General features: G+C 36.5%; 1 protein-coding gene across 1 annotated transcript in view; it reads left to right on the top strand.

Moving 5' to 3' along the window:
• LOC763605 (BTB/POZ domain-containing protein KCTD9) overlaps nucleotides 1-24,400 on the top strand; it is a 49,157-nt gene extending 24,757 nt beyond the window's left edge. Inside the window, exons 10-11 of the mRNA XM_030985494.1 lie at nucleotides 22,887-23,020; nucleotides 23,749-24,400. Coding sequence (XP_030841354.1) covers nucleotides 22,887-23,020; nucleotides 23,749-23,883 — 269 coding nt within the window. The 3' untranslated portion in view covers nucleotides 23,884-24,400. The remainder of the gene's footprint in view (nucleotides 1-22,886; nucleotides 23,021-23,748) is intronic.
• Nucleotides 24,401-24,954: the final 554 nt, after the last annotated feature.

Here is a 24,954-nt window from a genome sequence, read left to right as displayed (position 1 = left end):
TGTGTTTCCCACTTAACATACCCTGCGTCTATGAAACGGGAGGGGCAGGTTAACACATAACAGGCTTCAGTCATCTGCCTGGGTTGGATTCGAACCCACAATCTTTGGTTCGACAGGCAGACGCTTTACCAACTGAGCCAACTTGCCTCCTCAAAGTTTTATTTTGTTTCCACCTAAAATAAGATTGGCATCCATTAAGTTGCATGCATCATGGCTTCAGGCCTAACTATGATGAACACACAAGAAGTATTAAGAGATTGAGATAAAACAAAAGATAAAAAGTAATCTCAGAATACAAGTTATTTTATAAAGATAAAATAAAATATTTTAGAGTAACCAGGAGGGCCCTTGGTGCTTGACACGCCGGTGCCCTTTGGTAAGGCATTACTCCCCTGACCAAGTCCCTCGGAGAGGACTTCAAAGCTGTCGGTCCCCTAGTAGTTTACTTACAAGAAAACGCATAACGGTCCAGTAAAAACCTACCAATTTGTGTACAACATACACGGATATATACACTGTATACATCTATATATGTACACTGTACATGTAAATTTTAAATTACCATAAGCTTTAAAATTTACAGTTACATGTACATGTACATGCACATGTAAGTCAGTTTAATTCATTTTGTTTTCAAATGTAAGTATTAGGCAGTAAAGATAAAATCCAACCCAGAATAAATACTGAATGTAATCAGCTGGATCGTGGCTAAGAAATACAGCCATGCTATATTATTTGGAGCTCATGGTCTTGGAGTATGAAACTTACACCTGTTAAAGATGAAGTTGAGTTCTGGTCATGCGATTGCATTGTGAAAGAAACGGTGTGGAATCGACCAGAAAAGGTTGATGATCTAGCATATAAGTTTTGGTGTGTATTGCAAGGTTCTGGAATCATCAAAATGATAAGAAATTTGGCCAAGTCTTGGTAAAGTTACAAACACTGTACACAGAAAGATGTATATGTACTACACGGTACTACACGAACACCCCCCCCCCCCCCCCCCCCCCCCCCCGAGTTTTACGATGTTACATGACATATTTAGAATATAAAGGCGTTTGAAGAGCCATGCTTTTCAGGGAGCATGTCTTATCTGATGTTCTTCCACACTTGCATAATAAGAATGATAACGCTCACAAATTATTTTTCACCTCTTCCCAGAACTCAACCTTCTCTTTAAATTCTTTGAAGAAGAAAAAAACTGGATACAAAATATTGCATGTGACTGATGTCAGTGTCCCCTTACAGGACATGGGAATATGAAGGAGATATCTTTCATGTAAAAAAACATGGACATTTCATTTTAAATGCTGCAGGTATGTTATCAATCATTATTTTGGAGCTGTTTACTTTTTTTTTTCTCCATCCAAATATTTTAAAATCGCATATACCTCCAATATGTTCATTTGAACCAAATTCATGACCCCATATCAAATTTTTTAGTATCTTTTAAGACAGAGCACTGAATATGTAACTTATTTCTTGATGATGTAAAGCAATCAGATATTTTCAGTTGAATAACGCTTGCTTTGCCAGTGAAATATATATTAAGACTATTTTTATTGATGTCATAAATCTATTGATAGTTGTCGTTCAAAATTGTCATTAATTCTACCTGTGTATTATCACCCTAATTATTTAAATAGCTCTTTTTAAATAAAGATAAGGGCATATTCTCATTTTTCAAATCTTTATGAAGCAGAATAGAAATTAGATATCATGTTTGTTACCGCCTGTTCTAATGAAAAAGATTTAATATATATATTCATGTTACATTTATTATGCAACATTTCTTTGAAAAGAAAAGAAAAACGATTAAGATCATGTAATGTTATAGCAGTATTTAGACAAAACAACTGCCTGAAGCAGAAAAGAAATTGGATATCTTGTTTTTTAATACAGGCTATTCTAGTGAGAGAAACAAAATGAATATATATTCATAGTACCGGTACATTTATTATGTAACGTTCCTTGAAAAAGAAAAATAATTAATACAATTTATTTAATGTTCATATAATGTTACAACAGTATTTGGAATAATGATCATAACCTTTTATTAATAGCATTAATTGGAATCTAAACGTTCGGTTTATGTCACATTACTTTGGATAGTTTGCATAGTTGCTGGTACACAAAGTTTTTGTCTCGCCTGCGTAGCAAAAAAGCGAGACATAGGCGTTTCCGGTGAGGGCGACGGCTACGGCGACGGCGTCAACATCAAAAACTTAACCTAAGGTTAAGTTTTTGAATATTTGATATAATTTTAAAAGTATAAGTCCTTAGTCAATGAAACTTAGACTTTAGAGTTATCAAGTATCCTTAATCATGTGAGTTGAATTTCAGGTCACAAAGTCAAGGTCAAAGGTCATTTCAGGTCAACAGACTTAGACTATGTTGTGGCATCATTATCGAAAACTTAACCTAAGGTTAAGTTTTTGAATTTTTGATATAGTTTTAAAAGTATAAGTCCTTAGTCAATGAAACTTGGACTATAGAGTCATCAAGTATCCCTAATTATGTGAGTTGAATTTCAGGTCACAAAGTCAAGGTTAAAGGTCATTTCAGGTCAACAAACTTAGACTTTTTTGTGACATCAACATCAAGATTTTGAATTTTTAGCATATTTTCAAAAGTGTTTGTTCAACTTCTATCAAACTTGTATCCAATGGTTATCAAGTATCACAAGTCATATGACACAAATTCCAGGTCACAATGTCAAAGGTTATTTTAGGTCAGTAGACTTGGATTATGTTTTCACAACTTAATATAAGAATAAATGAATCAAATTTTCTACTTGTTCATGATTCTTAATCAATATTCCCTTCAAAATGCTGATTATATTCAGAGGATTTCATTTTGGGGGGCCTGCTAATGGGCCACCCTGCCTATTAATAATGTTCCAACCTCAATTTTTCATCATATCGAATTGCATAATGCAGGCGAGACCGCCGAGTGCGTTTCCCTTGTTTAGTATGATGTAAGAGTCCTGGGGGGTGTTTCACAAAGATCCTAAGTTGAACTTATCTCTAAGTTTGACTTAACAATTATGGAAAACCTTTAGCATCTTTGAAAATCCTTTTTTAAATGTTACTTTAAAAGGCATAAAATGTTGATTCAATCTTTCATATTTTCTATTATCAAGGAGACATGTTCTTGATGTGGAATTAATAAAAAGTCTAAAATACTTGAATTTTCGCTTTTGAATAAATACATTTTTAAAGCTACAAACTGCTCTCCAACTTAGAGTTAAGTTTGACTTAGGATCTTTGTGAAACACCCCCCCCCCCCCTGGGATCCTGGTACATGTGCATATGAAAAGATACGTACAAGTACATAGGGATTTTCTTTTTTGATGGGATATATGACAGGGCAAACAGAAGAAGAAGGTCTTTTCTTTCATGAATCACCAGAATATGAATTTTCTAAGATAAAGCCTTTTCACTACTCTCAACTCATCTGATACCAGCCAGAACAAATATATGGGAGTGGATTTTGCACCCCTTCTTAAAAGGGGCTTTTGCTCACATAATTAGACTTTTGAGTGTCATTGGATAGAAGAGACTCTTAAAGGTATATGTATCTTTAGGCATATACATTTCCTGAAAATCTGTTGAATATTTATTTATTTAGGGAGACTTTTTCAAGCTTACAATTGTTTTTTTTTCTTTCTTTGATGCACATCCTCTAAATTAACCCAATGATTTTATTGTCTCAGTTGGTTTCTTCCCCCGCTCTTACCCTCTCACTCACTCTAACTCTGTCTGTCTGTCTCTCTATGTGAACATTGCTGCATCTCTCTCTCTCTTTATCTCTCTCTCTCTCTCTCTCTGTCTCTCTCTCTTTATCTCTTTCTGTATCTCTCTCTCTGTCTCTCTCTCTTTATCTCTTTCTGTCTCTCTCTCTGTCTTTCTCTCTCTCTCTCTCTTTCTCGATCTGTGTGTGTGTGTGTGTGTGTGTCTCTCTCTCTCTTTCTCTCTCTCTCTCTTTCTCTCTCTCTCTATGTGAATATCTTTGCATTTCTTTCTTTCTCTCTCTCTCTCTCTCTCTCTCTGTCCCTCCTCTCTCTGTTGCTCTATGTGAATATCTTTGCATATCTCTCTCTCTCTTTGTGAACATCTTTGCATCTCTATCCTTTCTCTCTCTCTCTCTCTCTCTCTCTCTCTCTCTGTCCTCCTCTCTCTCTCTGTTGCTCTACATGTATGTGAATATCTTTGCATCTCTCTCTCTCTCTCTCTCTCTCTCTCTCTCTCTCTCTCTCTTTGTGAACACCTTTGCATCTCTATCCTTTCTCTCTCTCTCTCTCTCTCTCTGTGAACATCTTTGCATCTCTATCTCTCTGCTTCTTTCGCTCTTTTTAACTCCCATGATTCCTCCAGGTATGTGTTATTATCCCTCCACTCTGATCTTTCTATATCTCCTCTCCAATTCCATATCTTTTTACTGTATTATTCCAGCTGCTCGCAGCCAGAAGGCATTACATCTAATTCTGTGTTAAATATATACGAGTTAATGCCTTTCTGGCTCCTAGAGAACAATATGCTCGCCCACTTGCCATTATAATGAATTCTAAGTCTAATTAAATTCTGTGCTATAATTAGATGTCATTTGAAAAGTTAACCGTCAACCGAGAAGAAGATGGGGGCTCAGGGTATGACAGCCCCTAATCTCGATGATCCCGACATCCCGATCTCTAATCTTTAATCTATATTCAAATACTGTAGATGTGGGGGGTATTCTGTTTAACTTTCCCCCTTCTTCCCTGGCAGTTCAAAAATCTAGAGGGAATCAAACGATGCAGGTTGCTGCTTGGAGCGATAGTCCTAATTTTTTTTGGTAGTTTTTTTTTCAGATAAGTACTTTGGGGAGTTCCAATTAAATAATAAATTTCATTTAGCCTTGTTGAGATAATATGCAGCGGTAAACCACTGCATTTTTGAATGATGATGTTAAGTGTAATACCCTTCACATATCCTGTCATATAACACAGAGCTATATGTGTTATAAATTGCAATCAAACAATATAAACCAAACTAAGCACACAATGAATACAAGATGAAAAGCTTAAAGGGACTTAGTAGCATTGTTCAGATGAGAGATAGTGGTGCTAAGGTAGTGACTTCAATGCTAGATGTACAAATAAAGATAATCTGAAAATTTGAGTGAAAACGAACCATTATTTATGGTACAAATTGGGAAAAACTGATCTGATCGATTTCTCAATTCTCCCAACTATATAATTACAATTTAATTACATTTTAGGTGAATGTAAATCGTCCCGAAGCAATAAAATGGCTTTACATTCCATTCCAGACATTTAAGTGTTGATAGATTTTTTGTAGCCTGTTTTATGTCTTTTTTTCATGGAAAAACGGTTGGGAAAATTCGAAAACGGTTGGGAGAATTTACTGTTAATCACCGTTAGAGGGTGTCGTACATCGACACCTTCACAGCAAACCATAGATATCTTCGTGGTTTGAGAATTTGTTCAGGATTTTTTGCTTGTCAGAGGGTTAGTACAGTAGAAGGAATATAGTAAGTAACATTTTACACAGAAATTAAGCAATTTTGTTCATCAGCCTTCAACAATGTTACCGAGTCACTTTAAAGGGAGTATAGCCTGACGAGACTACGTGTCTTTCCCTAGGCCTGACCCGGTGTCAATCGGGTATAATACGACTATGGACGACGTGACCGGAGCAATCACGTGCGTGCAACATACGCAAAACTGAAGCGCGAGGAGAGCTTCGGTCTGTTTCGCGAACGCTGACCATGTAGCGATTAAGTGACTGACTACCGTTAATCAAGTCCATTCGTTCACGTGCAGTTGTCAAATAGGAGACGTAGATGGCGTTAACCAGTATTTGCCAAGCTACACTCCCTTTCTATTCAGCGGGTGTGGTTCTACAGCTATTCTTCAGTTTTGTTGTATAGTTTTTGTACCCGTTTTAACCCCTTTTAACCTTGTAAGTAGGAACACTGTTGTTCACGATCGAGGGCCCTGTCAAGTTTTCAAGGAGAAATATAAGAGATGCAAATATTTGGTATTATACAACACCTACGTGGATCCTTGTCATTTGATTGGACGATTATTGGTCACATGATATTCAATAGATGGTATATTGCACGGTCGTGCATTTTTGGTTATATGCGCCGTGCATTTTTGGTTATATGCAGACTGCGTATCTCTCTGCTGCATGTGCGCGCGCGTATCCCTGCGTGTATCTGACGCGAAGGCAATCTGCATGTAATTGAGAAGGCTTGACTCGAACTGTAATTTATCTTTATAAGGAGTAAAGCATAATTTGTTGATTAACGTTCTATTAGGTCTTCTTCGATGTTGTATAAAACAAATAATGAATGTTTTTCATTCGTTTAATAGTGCAAATATTTTCATTCGTTGAAAGATTAACGTTAATTCTATTCAACTCGGCTGACGCCTCGTTGAATAGAATGTTAATCTTTCAACTCATGAACATATTCGCACTATTGAACTCGTAACCATTCATTATTTGTATATTATTGGTGTAACTTAAGTGTAACCCTATTGTAATGACCTTCTTCAACAATACCTTTTCACCACCAGGAAATGTGCGTAACGTATAAAAAAATTTGACAAGCCCCATGAAGTTGAAAAGTTTGAGGATGCTAAATATATATCTTGAGAAAGTTGTACTTTGTGTGATTAATTGCTGGTACCTACTCTTGCCTTGAGTGATTTGATAGTGAATGCTTAATATTCAAGGATTAGGCTGTTTTCATGTTTCTTTTGCTATTGCAAACACAAATATTTGTTTTAGGATGTTTATTTATGAGATAACAGGAAAAAAGAAGGAATATAACAATTAATCTTTGGTAATGTTAGCAAAGTCAAAGTTGGCATGCAGGTGTTGAATATGGTGTCATTTATTGTTCATCCTTGCATTAATAGATGTACAGTGTTTAAAATTTCTTCATTATTTTGTCCATGATTTTCGATATATATTCTTAACTTTCTAAATATTTTCTATAAAGCATGTAGAAAATGAACCATAATCTTTAGCATGTAGGAGAGATCAAGTTGGGAGGAAAAAAAATGAAACTGATGAGGAGAGATACATTCAATTTACATAAATAAATTACATATCAAAGAATCTTAAGGTCCTGTGTGATTGCTTAAGAGTCTTTTCTTATTCAATTTACATATACTGTCAGTAAATTAAAAAAACAAAAAACACCTAGATGACACAGTTCCAGTATGATATGTTGGGAGTCAAAGATTTTCAGATTTAAGATATTTCTGTCTTGTTGTATGTTTAATATCTTTCTGCATGGGTTTATTTATTGGTATCATTAAAAAATATGGAGCTGTTGTCAGAGTTGTGATCTGTATTCTGTACTCATGCATTTATGAAGCTTATTAATGATATTGGATTCAGCCAAGATTTAGGGGAGATCACATTTGATATATTTCCTAGTGTCACATTTGGATTTGTGATAAAATATAAATATTCTGGGTTTGATACATCAACGATGTCTCTGAGCGCTATACAGATAAGTCACAGAGTAAGCAGTCTTCAAACTGCAATATAGTCCGGGCGCATTTCTAGAAGATTTGTTTGTGGGGCGGGAAGGTGGGGGGGGGGGGGGGTAGGGTAGCTTGGAGTTATGAGTTCTTGCAGTCATTTTTAAAGAGAAGGTTGAGTTCTGGGAAGAGGTGAAAAATAATTGGTGAGCGTTATCATTGTATTATGCAAGTGTGGAAGAACATCAGATAAAAAATGTTCCCTGAAAAGCATGGCTCTTCAAATGCCTTAATGTTATAAATATGGAATGTAACATCATAAAAAACGGAACAGATTTTTATGCGACATGTTCGTGTAGTCCCGTATACATCTTTCTGTGTACCGTGCTTGTAACTTACCAAGACTGGGCCAAATTTCTTATCATTTTGATGATTCCAGAACCTTGCAGTACACACCAATACTTTATGTGCTAGATGATCAACCTTTTCTCATCGATTCCACTTTCTTTCACAATGCAATCACGTGACCTGAACTCAACTTTATCTTTAAGTATCAATTTTTAAAAAATGGAGAAGGGGGGCTGGAAGTATTTTTGGGGTGATTCTATTTTCTATCTTGCTACATGTATTATTCTTTTTTTCCCCATTGGTTATAGGAATCAGGTGACTCCTGTGTTAACTTTTCAGTTGCCTTCTTCACCTCTGCATGCTCGCTCATTTGCCATGCATGCAGTTTGACACAAAAGATTGAGGACCATTTGACAGACTGAATACTTCTGCGCGCAATGGCTTTCAAAAAGTTTCTATTTCCTGATTGATTAGCTCCATGACAACCCTGCTTATGCCCTTAGAGTAATCTTGCACTGGAGACGGTTGTATTTAAAGGCCCGCTGTCCTACTTGTAGCTACTTGCTCCCTCTATATAGAAAACTTCCCCAATCGGTGCCTGTTGGTCCCCCATGATCCTCTTTTTCTTATGTTAGTTGAGAGCTGAGTTAACGAGATAGCCACCTGTCAGTGACCTCGCTGTGTGGTCTAATCCCTTCTGGCCCAGTAGTATTGACGGTTATTAAAGCTTGGGGCCCTTGGTGCATAAGATCTATCCCATGATAAATACAATGTGGCACAGGGACAAATTTGCTGTGGCACACATGAATACAGATTCAAAGCCTAAACATATGAGAAGAGCTTAATTCCAAAAGGAGCTAAATCCACTTTTGATGAAAATTGAGTCATTGATATCAGAACATTGTTCACTTAAGTACTTGTCTTTCAACTAAATAATTTACCTAAATTTTGGGAGCAACTATGAAAAAATGCACCTGCTAATATCATTTTTCCATAGATGCCTGTACAAAATCTGGTAAACAATTTCTTTTTTGTCTGAAGTTACAAAAATGGATTTAGCTCCTTTTGGAATACCGGTAAAACTCTTCATATATAGGAATAAGAGGCTTCAGATGTCAATGGATTAAAGTAGGCCTGGCTCCTGTATTCATGTACAGGGAGTACAGTTTGCCAGTCCTGCATTCTCAGGGTGGATTTTTTGTTTCAATGAAACTCTCCTTTGCACCCAAAATACGCTATGCAAATTGTTACAGTAACTGGGCAGTCAAAAGAGAGAACAGGGAGCATTTAGTATGATAAGGAAGAGGAACCTTTCACAATTTATTTCCCTAGCAACTAGAGGCTGCCCTTCAGAATGGTTGTGAATGGTATGAGCGTTACCTACTTTAGGTGCATCTTCATTAACTCAAGCTAGAAATTTGTCTATGGTAGACAAATATACAATTAGCCCGATTATCTAACTCAAGTTAAGTCTTTGGCTAGTTCCCAAAATAGCAAGCTATTCAGAAGAGTCTTTGTCATTTCGAGATGTAATTTCATACCCAACATGCACAACAACCAGCCAAATCTGGTTACCGGTATTTGTTTACGTTTTCGATCAGCTGCGTGCATGCATGAAGTGCGCATGCGCCAAGCTCGAACTTGAATTTTGAGATTTGGCCTGCAGTTTAAATTCAAAACTGCAGGCATGAAATTCACTGCTGACTGCTTTGCACTATAGCAAAAAATAGGAACCGGTCGTCGTTCTACTTGCAATAAGGACGCAATATATGTGCATGTAGTCAACAGTGAGCACTGCATGATGAATGTGCAGAGTGGATATGCCCACTTCTTTTAGATTGGTAAATTCCCCGCTTTTTCAAGTACAGTTTTGAACAGGATATGTTGTCAAAATATTCTTGTTTGAGAATCCACAAACTGAATGCAGTATATAAAACAACTATCGACTGCTGAAATTTTGAGTTCTGGGTACTTTTATAGCTCCTCGGTGATCTCGAGACAATTGTGAGATCATCTTAGGCTAAACCGTGACCCTCAAAGCAGTCTATAGTATACTAAAAAGTTACTGGTCTAATCTGCTGTTATGCAAGGTACATACGTACAGTCTGTTCGGAGTCAGAATGGTCATTAAGTGTGTGTGTTAAAGGGCGCGTTTATCTGGGCTTGCCACTAGATATGTACATATCGTACCCCACTATCATACCCCACTATCGAACCCCACTATACGATCGTGATTTGCGGGATGTCGCGTTTATCGACTCTTCACGATTCACAATAAAGGCCTTGTCTCTTCGCAGCTGCTCAGCGCTATTTCTCCGAACCGGAAACTAGCCTGGGAATTCCTATTTGTATGTGAGGTTCAAAACAGCTTTGCGTTTATCGATCTCTCAGAAACATGATTCTGGCTGTATGTCACATTCAAAACACACCTTTTTGCATCTTTAGATATGCCCATATCTAAAGCCCTTTAAAAAAGGCTTTGCGTTTATCACCTTCTAAATTTGCCTGAAAGACGTTTGAGAAACCTGATTCTAGCCAAAAATTTGGTTGATAAACGCAACCAAAGTTTACGAGTAAAAGCCCTTCTGGCTCCAAACAGACAATAAAATGTAGCAAGGCAAGTCCAGGGTATTTTGTCCCTTTTGTTACAAACCACATGAAAGATTTCAGTATGCCTGCTGACTGCAAAGGTGTTGTGGTCTAGGGGATAAGTCACAGACTGTAGATCACAAGGTACAGGGTTAAAATCCCAGCCAGGCATAAATATGATAGTGATGTACCATTAAAATCTTGCAGTTCACAAGAGCATTATGTTGCATTTTTTTTTAAATGTAACAAATGATCTTGGTTTAATAGTAGTAAAATTATACTAGAATCTATCGTTTTTTTGTCTTCTATTCTGTCAATTGAAAACAGTTAAAGTGGTTGGGATTTGGAAATGTAGTGTACATGTAGTTAGCAATAATTGGGAATTTTGTAAGAAAACATGGAAAAATAGCATTGAAGGGTAAAACAGTGTATTAAACATAATCAGAACAAGAAAAGGTAACATTCTTTTTGCGTAGCTGTAGGAACTACAAGTGTAATACCAGTAAACATATTGGGGAAAAGTGTCAATGACCTAGATTTGTAGATCAAGGACGGATTGTAAAACTTTACGGGCGAAATTAATGAAAGGTGATGAAAATTTCAGAATATATGTTTTTTTGTTTGTTGTAATACCAGTATATTTCTCCAAATATAATATTAAGTGTGTTGTTCACCTTGAAATGTGATATGAAATGCACGTTTTATGTGTGCTTACGGCCTCTTATCCGTTCAAGAGGCTTCAAAGTAGTCGGTCTGCACAAAGCTTGTTTTGAGTACCCTCATTGGTGCCTGCAGATCATTTAGCCATTGAGTGTTGATTTTTATAATATACACATAAGGCCTGTCGTCATCAGCTCGAGATTGCCAAATATCCCGCTATTTGAACTATCCCGATTGCAAATTATCCAGTTAATTTGCGTCTTCATCAGCCCGAAGTTGCTATTAGTGGGATATTTGGTCAAGATAATCATCCCAAGACATCTTGGGCTAGTTTTGAAAAATATCCCACTATTTGTCCGGTGCGTCTTCACCAGCCCGAAGACTCGCACTATGCGCGAACGCTGAGCAAAATGTCTCAAGCTAACTTCTCAAGCTCGAGTTTCAAGTTTTGAGCTGACGAAGACACGATTTATAACTTCTGGATTATTTCCCAAATCAGAAATAGCGGGCTATTTGGCAATCTCGAGCTGATGAAGACGGGCCTATAGATGTAGGATTGTAGGTCAAGTAAACGGGGTCGTTTTATGAAACCAACTCCATGACAGTCATATCTTTGTCGGCGACATACAGAGATGTCAGGAAGTGGAGAAACCGTTTCACAAAACAGAGAACAGCTACAAATTAATTATTTTGATACTGTCTATTGGCTAAACATATATAGTTTCCACGATTCATCAGATTTTATCCTGAATTACCAAATTAGATTATGAGGCTTAATGTCACTCCAGCTTGTTTAAAAAGCAAAAATCTGAGTTAGTGGTATCACAAATGATAAAAACATCCTATTTGCGTGAAAAAATATGTTATTAATGATATGTACAAATGTATAAAATTGACGAAACTCAAAGTTGCTTTGGTGACGAGCGAATGAAAATTTGCAAGTTCAATTCAAGAGTTCTTTATTCGCTTTAAAAAGCATACCATAACTCAAAACCAATCGAAAGAAGACCCTGAATTTTGTTCAAGTGAAGAAAATAATTTAAACAAATATATTTTAAGACTCACAGTTTGAACATTTGTATATCAAATATTTATGTGATATGATTTCAAGAAACAGGCCCAACAGTCCTTTGTTTATTGCGCCCATACAATTTTTGTGTCAGTTTTATGTATCAAGTTGTTCTTTACGTTGTTCCAGTTTTTTGTACAGTCACATGCTGTTTTTCCATTATGGTTTTACAAATGCTTTCAGTAATTCAAAGACACCAGGGATATCATGAATTATTGTCTTTTATGTGTACTTTGTTTGATTTTACAACCCATATCATATGTCATGCAGAATGCAGTTTTTTTTAAAGACACGTTCTTGAAATACATGAAACAAATAACAAAACAGATTAAAATGTTTTTCGATGGAATTCAAGTGAATTGCATATATTCACATTCACATTTGAGAAAGATGACACTGCAAGCCAAAGAAAGAACTTAAGCTTGAAGCTTAACCTTATCAGAAAAATACAGCAAACCCAAAGCTAATATTTGTATGTGTCACCATTTGCCACATCTTCATACATTCATTGACAAATCCCCATGTGCAGCCAATACAAAGTAAGCAATCTTTTGATGATTGATCATCGCGATGCGTATTACACAACAAATGTCAGGGAATCACTTTTAAGGAGTCACGCCTTTCAAAAAGGAGAAGTGAACACATTCTGAGGCAGTCAAAACAAGTCCTTACAGTACAAATTTCAGCCCCAAGAAACGTAAGGTTTATAGATCATCGGCTAGACGGCTAAACTCTTCAGTATCCCATCTTCATTTCATGCCTCTCAAAGTAAAGTGCTGCTTCATCCCTAACCTGCAGGCAGATTTTGCTGTGTGAGCTGTGCAACAAATTAATGCCAAGGAAAGTCGGTCATAGCCTAGAAACGAAGCTCCTGTCAAAAAATTTACTCTGGACATTTTCTTTTTAATCCTGAGGGTCTATGCATCCCATGACACTTTATTCTTAAAGGGATCCGGTAACTTTGTCTCAGATTCTGAAACAAAATTCTGGATTTAACTCATGATGCAATGATAATTATAAACCTTTAGGTCAGTCAGGAACCCCATGACTTTTACAAGCCGATCGCCTGTCTGAATATCAAGATATTTATGATTCGAATTACAAATTTTGAAAACCGTTCGCCTGACGGTTTTCATAACACTACAGTCTATTGGGGAAAACGAGTATGGTAAAACCGGTCACTCAAAGATTTTTACTTTTTTGAGGCACTTCGTGATCATTTTGAAGCGCAATTTTTTTAGGGCTTCAATATTACACCATATCACAGACACTGATAACACGTAGGGTCGTGTATATCAGATTTGACATTGTTAAACGATCCCTTTAAGGTCGAAATAAATTACTTGTTTTTCCACTCCTGTATAGTTCAAAACTTTAAATTCTGTATGAAATTAACCAAAGTGAATGTACACCCCCAAAATAGTGTGACCCTTGTCAGTATCTACTCCAATTATAGATTTTCTCCTTGGGCTTAACCATATATTTTTGTGCTTCATATTCATACATTTACATGTGTCTTCCTTATAACAACTAAGAATCCAAAGCAATTGTTGCAGACAAATTGTTAAGAAAATAAAATGCTTTCAAATTTAGCAGACCACCCACTCCATGTAAAAAAAATTCTCCATAAAACTATCACTGATGTGATTAGCTCTTCAAATTGGATGTGCATGTACGTGTAATTTCTTCCTGTACATGTGTGTTTTCAGTATACCGTACGATATAATGGTGATTTAGGATATTCAATATCACTTAAACTCGTTAATGGCACAAAAGGAGATTGATTCCATAAAAAAAGGAAGATTGGAGAAATATTACAAACTTCCCTTTCAAAAAATGGCAGGGCACGACACTTTTTTTTTGAAGGCGGGGGGGGGGGGGGGGGGGGGGGGGGGGTCTGGAATTCAATTGTTAGGGTCTACGTGCATGAGCTCTGCATGTATGTTAAAATGTTGAACATTCGGGGGGTCTGGAATTAGGTTTTGAGTGCCAAAATGTTCTGTGCACCTGTTTTGTAGTATCAAGCCCAGAAGACGATAATCACTGATCAGTAAGCAACTTCTCAAAATGTGTGTTTTATATATGGGATTATTCTAGTGGGAACATGTGTTGTATTTGATCGGCCTCAAGATAACCTAGATTTTGCATCTGTCAGCGGCGAAAAAACAATAAACAGGGAACATGAGTGGTTTATCCCTGGAAAGCTTTATAAAAGGTGATTCTCTGCAATGTTTCCTCTGGGACATATGTGACATTTATCCATTTTATGTCCCGAACAAAAAAAAAGGGTAATATGTCTTGATGTAACCATTCCCTAATGGTGCTTAATGCCAAAAGAATCATGTAAAGAGATTTATCAGCTTTTTTTGTGCAATAAATGAATAAAAACAAGACACATTGTACAGAAATATCCTCGAATAGTTTTGATAATACCCAAAACAACCCTTGTAAAAAACAAAGAAGAATACAAAATTGCCAAAAGGGAATTCTCTTTCTTCAGTTTATAAAGCAAATCTAAAGGTTCTTCCTTAGACGTAAAATAACTTTCTCCAAACTGCATCTGTCAATGTGATTTCAGTAAAGTCGGTCTAAATTTTTATTCGTCTTTTCATTGGTATTTTGAAGAGGTTGACATAATATCATTGCTTTAAAGATGGTGTACATGTACTACTTTACTACATATATATATATATACACCAAGGGTTGTGACCAAATGATTGTGTGGCCTGGTGCAGCAAAAATTCCAAATTAGGATGTCTGACTATTTCAAGATTGAAACTAGTATTTATTGTCTTAAAATCTGCACATGCAGAAGTGTCCTTTGCACTTTGCTTTTTTTCATTGATAGGGAACTTAAAGGGAAAGTGTCCATCAAAGTTTATATTTGTGAATTTTGCATAACCAAAATTCTTATTCATTTTGAAATCCAACTCACATCAGAGTTTAATAGTATAGGTTAGACTGCGATGAGGGGCATAGCTGTTTCTATAGGCTCGAGGGGACATTAAATCCTGCTATGACCACTTGGTGCGCCCGAGAGCCAGTATAGAAACAGCTATGCCTCGAATATTAAAGCAGTCCATATATCTTTTATATACCAAATTCACAAAATAGTCTACAAAGAATACTTGGCTTATTATCCTTTTCTTGAGTAAAGAAATCACATCACAGATAATCTGAGACATTTGACTGTTAGTGTTAACCTTTGCTGGAAAGTTGCTTGAAGTTTACGATCATTCGGGAATCGCACACACACTGTATGATATCCGCGCTCGCACAAAGAAACTTTTTACACCTAAACCAATGGGGATACTAGCAAAATGCCTGTTACCCGGGCAATGGGCATCTTTCTCATTAACTATTGACTGTTACCCGGCCAACGGCAATAATTCATCCCTTTGCGGCATGGCTAAAGTCACGACTCTAATTTTGATCAATGGCATGACTAGATTTATTCAACATACTAAAGAGAGGTATTCAATTTTTTTTATAGCTACCTAAATGTAGTTGTTTACTGGAATATCAACATGTGTAATTACATGTATATGATGCATTAACATTGCACAAAACCTCACATTACACTTCAACTTGTTAATGTACGATGTTAGAAAAGAAGCATTTCAGCCAATGTGCTGATTGATGAATGCTGCTTAAATTTCAGAATGAGTTATTCCCTTCTAAGATTTATTAACACTCTCAATGGCCTCTTTTGAACAATTTAGATGTCGAATTAATGACAGAAAGTTCCCTAAAGTCATAGAATTGTATATTTTGGAACTGGTAACAGACACAGTGACATGTAGTTCATCAGTTTTCTGATCTAAGAGGGTATTATTCGGGAAACAGATATCACATTTACCCATCGTTAATAACTCAAAAGGCAAAAGCTTCAAGTTTGGATCTTAATCTTATTGCTTTGAGAGGCAACACATGCATACATTTTGAGTAGTAATTCTAGCCTGTATTTGTTTTTATAGAATCAGTGAGAGCTAGAAGAAAAAATACTGGTATCTTTGAGTCGATCAACATGGCAAAAGTTGTGAAAAACAAAGTAATTTGAAGCATGTAAATCGTATGCGTGAAAGTACATTTTGATACATATTCATGTCCTTGCCTAAAAGGGCTATTCAAACTTTTGTGTCTCGCCCGCCTACGTGTTTTGATAATCTTCCTGAGAATCTGGGATAAATGTGATGGTATCATAAATCTTCCTGACATCCCTTGTCATGTTAATTTGATGTAAAGCACTCTCAATCATTCTACTTAATACAAATTGAAGGCACTAGACAATTGTGGAATAAATGTGAATTAAGTAGACGGGTGCAGATAATGAATGCTGTAAATTTGATGATGTATAGAAAGCGCCTCTAGTAAAGTCAAGTTTAGAAAGATAAATGTGATTTATTTTATTTTAATATATCTGCTGGTAAAATTAACCCAAAGTATTAAATATTAGATTAAACAGACACCATGGGCAAATTATAACAATGGATAGCCCTGCTCAATGTGCTCATATTAAACAAAATATAGTGGCTTGACCATAATACTGTATACTGTATACCGGTAGTAATCTATTTGCTATTGGCAATTCCATAGAAAAAGTTCAGCTCCCAATTTAAAAAAAAAAACCTCCCGAAATATTTGTGCTACCCTAATTAAAAAATTAAAAAGATCAATGGTGTCAGATTAAGATATGAAGACAGTCAGGTTATTTGGTGTATTGTCAATGGTGTCAGCGTAAGATATGAACACAGTCAGGTTATTTGGTGTATTCTCAATGGTGTCAGCATAAGATATGAACACAGTCAGGTTATTTGGTGTATTCTCAATGGTATCAGTGTAAGATATGAACACAGTCAGGTTATTTGGTGTATTCTCAATGGTATCAGCGTAAGATATTAACACAGTCAGGTTATTTGGTGTATTCTCAATGGTATCAGTGTAAGATATGAACACAGTCAGGTTATTTGGTGTATTCTCAATGGTATCAGCGTAAGATATTTACACAGTCAGGTTATTTGGTGTATTCTCAATGGTGTCAGCATAAGATATGAACACAGTCAGGTTATTTGGTGTATTCTCAATGGTATCAGCGTAAGATATTTACACAGTCAGGTTATTTGGTGTATTCTCAATGGTGTCAGCGTAAGATATGAACACAGTCAGGTTATTTGGTGTATTCTCAATGGTATCGGTGTAAGATATGAACACAGTCGGGTTATTTGGTGCATTCTAAATGGTATCAATGCAAGATATGAACACAGTCAGGTGATTTGGTGTATTCTCAATGGTGTCAGCATAAGATATGAACACAGTCAGGTTATTTGGTGTATTCTCAATGGTGTCAGCATAAGATATGAACACAGTCAGGTTATTTGGTGTATTCTCAATGGTATCAGCGTAAGATATTTACACAGTCAGGTTATTTGGTGTATTCTCAATGGTGTCAGCGCAAGATATGAACACAGTCAGGTTATTTGGTGTATTCTCAATGGTATCAGTGCAAGATATGAACACAGTCAGGTGATTTGGTGTATTCTCAATGGTGTCAGCATAAGATATGAACACAGTCTGGTGATTTGGTGTATTCTCAATGGTGTCAGATTAAGATATGAACACAGTCAGGTTATTTGGTGTATTCTCAATGGTGTCAGCGTAAGATATGCACGCAGTCAGGTGATTTGGTGTATTCTCAATGGTGTCAGCGTAAGATATGAACACAGTCAGGTTATTTGGTGTATTTTGCAATGGTATCAGCGTAAGATATGAACACAGTCAGGTTATTTGGTGTATTCTCAATGGTATCAGCCTAAGATATGAACGCAGTCAGGTGATTTGGTGTATTCTCAATGGTATCAGCCTAAGATATGAAAGCAGTCAGGTGATTTGGTGTATTCTCAATGGTGTCAGCGTAAGATATAAACGCAGTCAGGTTATTTGGTGTATTCTCACTGGTATCAGCGTAAGATATGAACACAGTCAGGTTATTTGGTATATTTTCAATGGTGTCGGCGTAAGATATAAACACAGCAGGTTATTTGGTGTATTCTCAATGGATCAACATAATATATGAACACAGTCAGGTTATTTAATGTATTCTTAATGGTGTCAGCGCAAGGTTTTTTTCGACACAGAATTTAAAGTGCAATTTGACAGATTTATAATAATCCCAGACACATAGCTAACTGTTCATGTTGCCATTAATGTGTAACATGTTAACATTTTTATTTGTAATATTTTTTTTTCTTTCTTCAAATTCCACATAGAATGGAGAAATTTTAAGCACTTCTTGTTGTTGCATCCTTTGTTCTGTTAATTTCCTGTCTATGGCGTTAACATTTTTTTGGAGGGGGGGGGGGGAATCATTGCAACATGTTTAACTGTACCTTCAAGGAAACCAGATGCGAGGAGGATTTGAGATGCCGAGAGTTTCAGACAAATTTCAGGGTTGTCCTCTTAAACTAAATCCTTTATTTAGTCCCCCAAAAGGCACTGTAATCCTGATGCAGACATGCTCTTGGGCTCTCCATATTAATATTTATTGAAAGATTTAAGAACCAATGTTGGAGCTGAAAATACTTACAGTACATGCATTCTATAGAAATATTCTTTCTTGCTCCTTCTATTTTCTTTGTTAAAACAAAGAAAACTTAACAAAAACATCCTTATCTGTGTGTTATCTCACTCCAGAAACAATCCCTCTTTTATTTACGTTGACTATTATCAAGGATGAATTTCATTCTCTTCATAATTAGTTTAGGAAGTCATAATTATAATAATTATAATAATAATAACAGTATTTATAATGCGCACATATCCACCCCCAATGGATGCTCAACGTGCCTATCAGATTTATATGCATAAAGATGAATCAATGCCCTATTGCAATCAACATACATTTTTAATCAGTAAAAGCAAGCTCTGTAGGTTCTAAAAAACTTAAGTCTACTGGACGTTTTTGAAATGTTATTTTCTTCAAAATTTTATCAAACTTCAGATTGTTTTAATGGATACCTTAAACATCAATCATGAATTTTATCCTCTGTAATTAGTTTTGTAAGTTGAATCAGTCTTTTAATATGCATATATGACTTTCAACCAAAAAACTTCATTTTCTGTAAAGAAATTAAGTCTTCTATTTCAGTATTTTATTTCCTTTAAGAAACCTCTGCAAAACCACAGATTACTGAGTCTATTTCCAAGGAGTTCTGAACAATGTTACCCTCTATAATGAGTTTTGGAAATCATTTCAGCCATATCTGCATATAGATGAGGTACTATCCTCATTCTTTTGACTTGCAACCAAAAAGTTATTGTAGTGAAGCATAGAGAAATTAAGTTGAGGCAGGAAGAAATAATTTTGCAATTTACGCTTCTTTGAGACCATATCGTCTTTTCAAAGTGTCAGTGTTTAAAGGGATTGGATATATTTGTCTCAAATTCTAAAAAAAATCCTGGATTTAGCTCATGCTGCAATCGTAATTATAAACCTTTAGGTCAGGCAGGAATCCCTTACTTTTCCCTTATTTCTGATTTGAGTTACATTAAAAAAAATTGTTGGTGAAGAGCTTGAAGAGCGTTTATATACTTTGACAAAGAGTATGGCTTCAAGAGAATATGTTGCTCTCTTGAAAAAAGAAGGCTGAATTGCAAATTTATAAACCTTTAGGTCAGTCAGGAATCCAATGACGTTAACAAGCCGATTTCCTGTGTGATTATCAAGATATTTATGATTGGAATTAGAAATTTCAAAAACCTTTTTCCCCAACGGTTTTATAACAATACATTCTATTGGGGAAAATGACTATGGTCTTAAAACCGGTCACCCAACGATTTTTACTTTGTGAGGCACTTCATGATCATTTTGAAGCGCAATTTTTTAGGGCTTCAATATTACACCATATCACAGACGCTGATTACACGTAGGGCCATGCATCTCAGATTTGGCATTGTTAAAGATGAAGTTGAGTTCTGGTCATGCGATTGCATTGTGAAAGAAACGGTGTGGAACCGACCAGAAAAGGTTGATCATCTAGCATATAAGAATTTGTGTGTATTGCAAGGTTCTGGAATCATCAAAATGATAAGAAAATTGGCCAAGTCTTGGTAAAGTTACAAACACTTGCACAGAAAGATGTATAAGGGACTACACGAACACGTGGCGTAAAAAGCCACCCCCCCCCCCGATATTTACGATGTTACATGCATATTTAGAATATGAAGGCATTTGAAGAGCCATGCTTTTCAGGGAACATGTCTTAACTGATGTTCTTCCACACTTGCATAATAAGAATGAGTAATGCTCACAAATTATTGTTCACCTCTTCCCAGAACTCAACTTTCTCTTTAAACAATGCCTTTAAGTACATGAAATTGCTTGTCTGTCTCGTGGCAGACAATTTTTAACAACTGAATCACAAATCAGACAATTAGGGAAAGGTTAGGATAGGATGAAACAAATTTACAATTCAGCCTTCTTTTTTCACAAAAACAAAACACACTCTCTTGAGAATCATCCGGACATTTACTCTTTGTCAAAGTATATATTTTAATGCTCTTCTGACTCTTCACAAACAATTTTTTCAAAATGCAAGTCAAATCAGAAAATAAGGGAAGAGTCAACACTATGAACATGATGGACAAAGAAAGCAGACAAAATATACAGTTCCTCAGGTAGACAAAGGAACATCCCTTCACTCCTGAGTCCAATGACCGGGGTAATAATATACTTATCTGTAAAGTGCTTTGTGAGGGCCTCCGGTCCTAAAAAGCGCTATATAAGAACGAGCTATTATTATTATTATTATTATTATGCATGTGACACCTGTTCTACACATTTTTACATAATAGCAGTGACGGGATGATCCTTTATCTACCTGAGGAACTGTGTATTTTATCCGCTTTTCTTTGTCAGTCATGTTCATAGTGTAAAGTAGAAAGAGACAAATTTTGCAATTCAACTTTCTTTTCATTTTCTCAGTAGACTATGTTGTCTCTTTAGACCTAGAAGGACATTAACTCTGTGTTCAAGTGTATGATATGAGAAAATGTCTTTCTGGCTCTCTGCCGATGATTAGAAAAACTTGAATTTTGTCTGGAGAAGTGATCACCAGGGATGCTTCCTCAATTATCCACCTCGGGCTTGAATCATATATAAAGTTACAAGTTTTTAAAGTATACATAAAGTTTGAAGTATTCATAAGGTTCACCCATTGCATGTGGGAAGCAGACGGTCCCTGTGTTTAGCCTGTGGGAAGTACTAAGTCTGGGAGTCTAAGGGTTAAAAAGTAATCCTCGCTATTCTACAGCTTCACGTCTCCATCTTTAAATACCGTAGGTGTGTGTTTGCATCATGTCAACATGCAGAAGTGTGACTCTCTGCCAAATCGACACAACAGATCTCTCAAATTGCTCATGATTCTGCTTCGTTTTGTATCCTCAAGGAGTTTTTAATGGTCCCATTGGTTAATTCATGATGTGTGATGTTTTTATGACAACTGGGAACTAGGTTAAATTGTTAGGAAACTAGATCAGTTGTCCCAGGGGAAACCTTATGTATTCCGTTGCTGATTGTGATCAAGATAATTTGGCATAATTGCAAATGCCCTTGTCATGCTCAAATGTTGTCATATTTCATAAATAATTGCAGAACAGGTACTAAAAAGAAGTCGTGTATACATCAAATAAATCATCTTGTGACAAACCTGGTGGAGGGGGGGGGGGGGGGGGGGAGGAGGAAGGGGGAGGGGGTCATGCAAAACCTCTAGTTCTGTGATATCATAATACATACACAGTGTCAATGAAACTTGCTCTGCTATAATTGTTTACAGTGGCACTCGTGTGTGGGTGTGTATGTGGGTGTGTTCATGCAAAACCTCTAGTTCTGTGATATCACAATATATCTCTAGTTCTGTGATATCATAATACATCCACAGTGTCAATGAGTTTACTTGCTCTGCTTTAATTGTATTACAGTGGCACGTGTGTGTGTGTGTGTGTATGTGGGTGTGTGTGTTGGTTGATTTTTAGTGTTTAAAAGATGTGACAACGAAAAGTGCAAAAGGCATATGTTTGCAGTTTGTGGGATTCAAGATTATATATTGGACTTCTTTTCACACCTTTTAGCTGAAGACAATGAAACCTTTTTTCCTTGTGAGGTCCAGACCTGCCAACCAGTATGATTTGGTCGTATTTCGTACGATTTTTAGAAGCAAATACGACTGTACGATTTTCATTTTTTTTTTTTTTTTTTTTTTTTTAAACATTTTTTTTAAATAATTTTTTTTAATAGTATTTTGTGTGTGTGTGTGCCATTTTCAATGGTAAAATGCTAATTCTGTCCTGTAAAGTATCCTACAAGCATCTCACATAGGCAATTTGGGAATGTTTATTGGTTCATCGAACACACCAGTCGTGACGAAATCATGCATATTCAACCAGTGATCCTTTAAAAAAATTCTTCCTGTATGTAGGAACTGTACGAGGCATTGATCCGCGTAACAGTCCGTGTTTATTTTTAAGAATACAACTTTTGTCAGTAAAATACAACTTTTCAGATTAAAGAATACAGTTTTTGAACTCCAGAGGTTGGCAGGTCTGGAGGTCCTCTCCAATTTGCTCGGTACAGAAGTTACATAAACTTAATATTAGGGTGGATTTCCACTTAAACCTAAAGTCAGATTATTTATTACTTACAAATTGCTATTTTTTCCATTGTAGGGGTGAATATGAAAGGTGTGAATCTTGAGAATAGTCAGATGGCAGGGGTCAACCTAAGGGTCGCAACTCTTAAAAATGCCAACCTCCAGAACTCCAATCTACGATGGGCTATATTAGCAGGAACAGATTTGGAGGTAAGTTGATCATCATTTAATACCTGGTTAGTACACCCAATGCAGTAAATTGCCTTAACAACGACAAAACTGCAGTGACAAACTTACATGACTTGAGCATAATGTCGGGAGATGGGTGGGGTTGTTCTTTAAGATCGACTTTATTGGCAGTTTTGGCAAACAATTTTAACAAGCAAAACAAACAGATGTCCATAGGGTGGTAAATTTGCAGAAAATGGCAAATGAGATCATCAAATTGTCAAACTTGCTAGCAAAATTATTAGAATGGGAAAATTTATCAACATCCACTATCATACCATTCTCCCCCTTCCTTGAATCAAAAGCTGTGTGATGTGTCCAAATAAAGAAACTCAATATTTTATTAATTAACTTCTAAATGCCTCCTCTAAATTCTGAGGCAATAAACAGCTTTAAAAATATGTTGTGACAACAAGAGATACTGCTTTCACATTTTTTTGTAGTAAATAAGCAGATCAGTGCGTACATTCATAGTTGTTAAATGTGAGAGAGGCTACAGCCCCTCCCTCTCTATAATTTTAAAATTAACCCTGCATATTCAGGCAGTGAGGTGGTCTGTTTGTTCTTCTCATATCCTATCTTGTTTATATTTTGATGTTGAAATGACATTGTAACTAAAGGATTGGTCGATACTTTTGCTAACCTGCTCTTCTCTCCTCTTTCTTCCTTTTCTTTCTTTCTCTCTTTCTCTCTCATCGTCTCTCCTGCAGAACTGTAACCTGACGGGCTGTGACCTTCAGGACGCCAACCTGCGTGGTGCCAACGTGAAGAATGCCACCTTCGAAGAGATGCTGACACCCCTCCACATGTCACAGAGCGTAGCAGGTAACTATCCGTCCAGATAGTAACTACCAGGGACCACACACTCCGCACCTCGGGACATTCCAGTGGGCCGATAGTCCATGAGACCAATAGCCGAGACTGACGGCCCATGAGACCAACAACCAATGTGACTGATGATGTTAGTCTTTATATGAATCATTGGAAAAGTTGTCAGGAAGGCTGATAGAACATCACTGCCGGTCTCGTACTGTAATGTAAATGTAGGGTTCATGGTCTCATGAGCAGTCTTTCTCGGGGGCCAGCAGTCTTGTGGGCCATCGGTCTCATCGGCCTTGTCAACTGTCGGTCTCATGGACTGTAGCCTGGCACATGCACCTTGCACGGACTACTCCAACCTTCAACATTGATTGTGTGGTTGCACCATCAGGCACGCGGGCATGACAACGGGGACAGCTAACATTATGCATCTAGTCACCTAATTCACCTTTGACCTATCACCTCTGACCTTCAACTCCAGGCAACCTGGCTGCAATATTATCAATGTACGAGAAGTAGACGCTAAAGCAGTGAACTCCAATCTGTACAAGTACATCAATGTATCTTAATTTTAGTTACGCTGATTAGAACATGTAAATTTACAAAGAGGAGTAAGAGTGTAGATCTTACAAAAGAATTAAATAATCATGTGAAATGTTGTTTAATTGCAAAAATACCTTCTATTTTAACGGGTCATGAAAGGTAACATACAAAGAGATATATTTTGAGTTATGTTTTAAGTCATTACAAATACTGCCTCAAGTTATGTGATAATCTTTCTGTCATTTTAACCTAAACATATAAATGCTTCCGTAACAGTCTATCAGTCTATCTTTATTAATGCTTGACAACGCTAACCTATGGAGACTTAACTGTGCATATCATCAATGAACTTTCCTGCTTAAAAAGGAAAACATCAATCCAGATGTTTTTGTAATGTACACATGTGAAATTCTAAACCGACTGGTCAACACCGGGACACCCCCTTTCATTTAATTCTCTCTTGTTCATTTCTGCCCTTCTACTTTATTACCGGTGATGTACAAAAACAGTGAATTTAATGTCTTTTCTTCAGAAAGAAGTATTGTTTGGACAAT

This window comes from Strongylocentrotus purpuratus, unplaced genomic scaffold, assembly GCF_000002235.5.
Source record: "Strongylocentrotus purpuratus isolate Spur 01 unplaced genomic scaffold, Spur_5.0 spur5_scaffold_15, whole genome shotgun sequence".
NCBI lineage: Eukaryota > Metazoa > Echinodermata > Echinoidea > Camarodonta > Strongylocentrotidae > Strongylocentrotus > Strongylocentrotus purpuratus.
The sequence above is the reverse complement of the archived record's forward strand: the minus strand, read 5'-3'. Positions and strand labels throughout refer to the sequence as shown.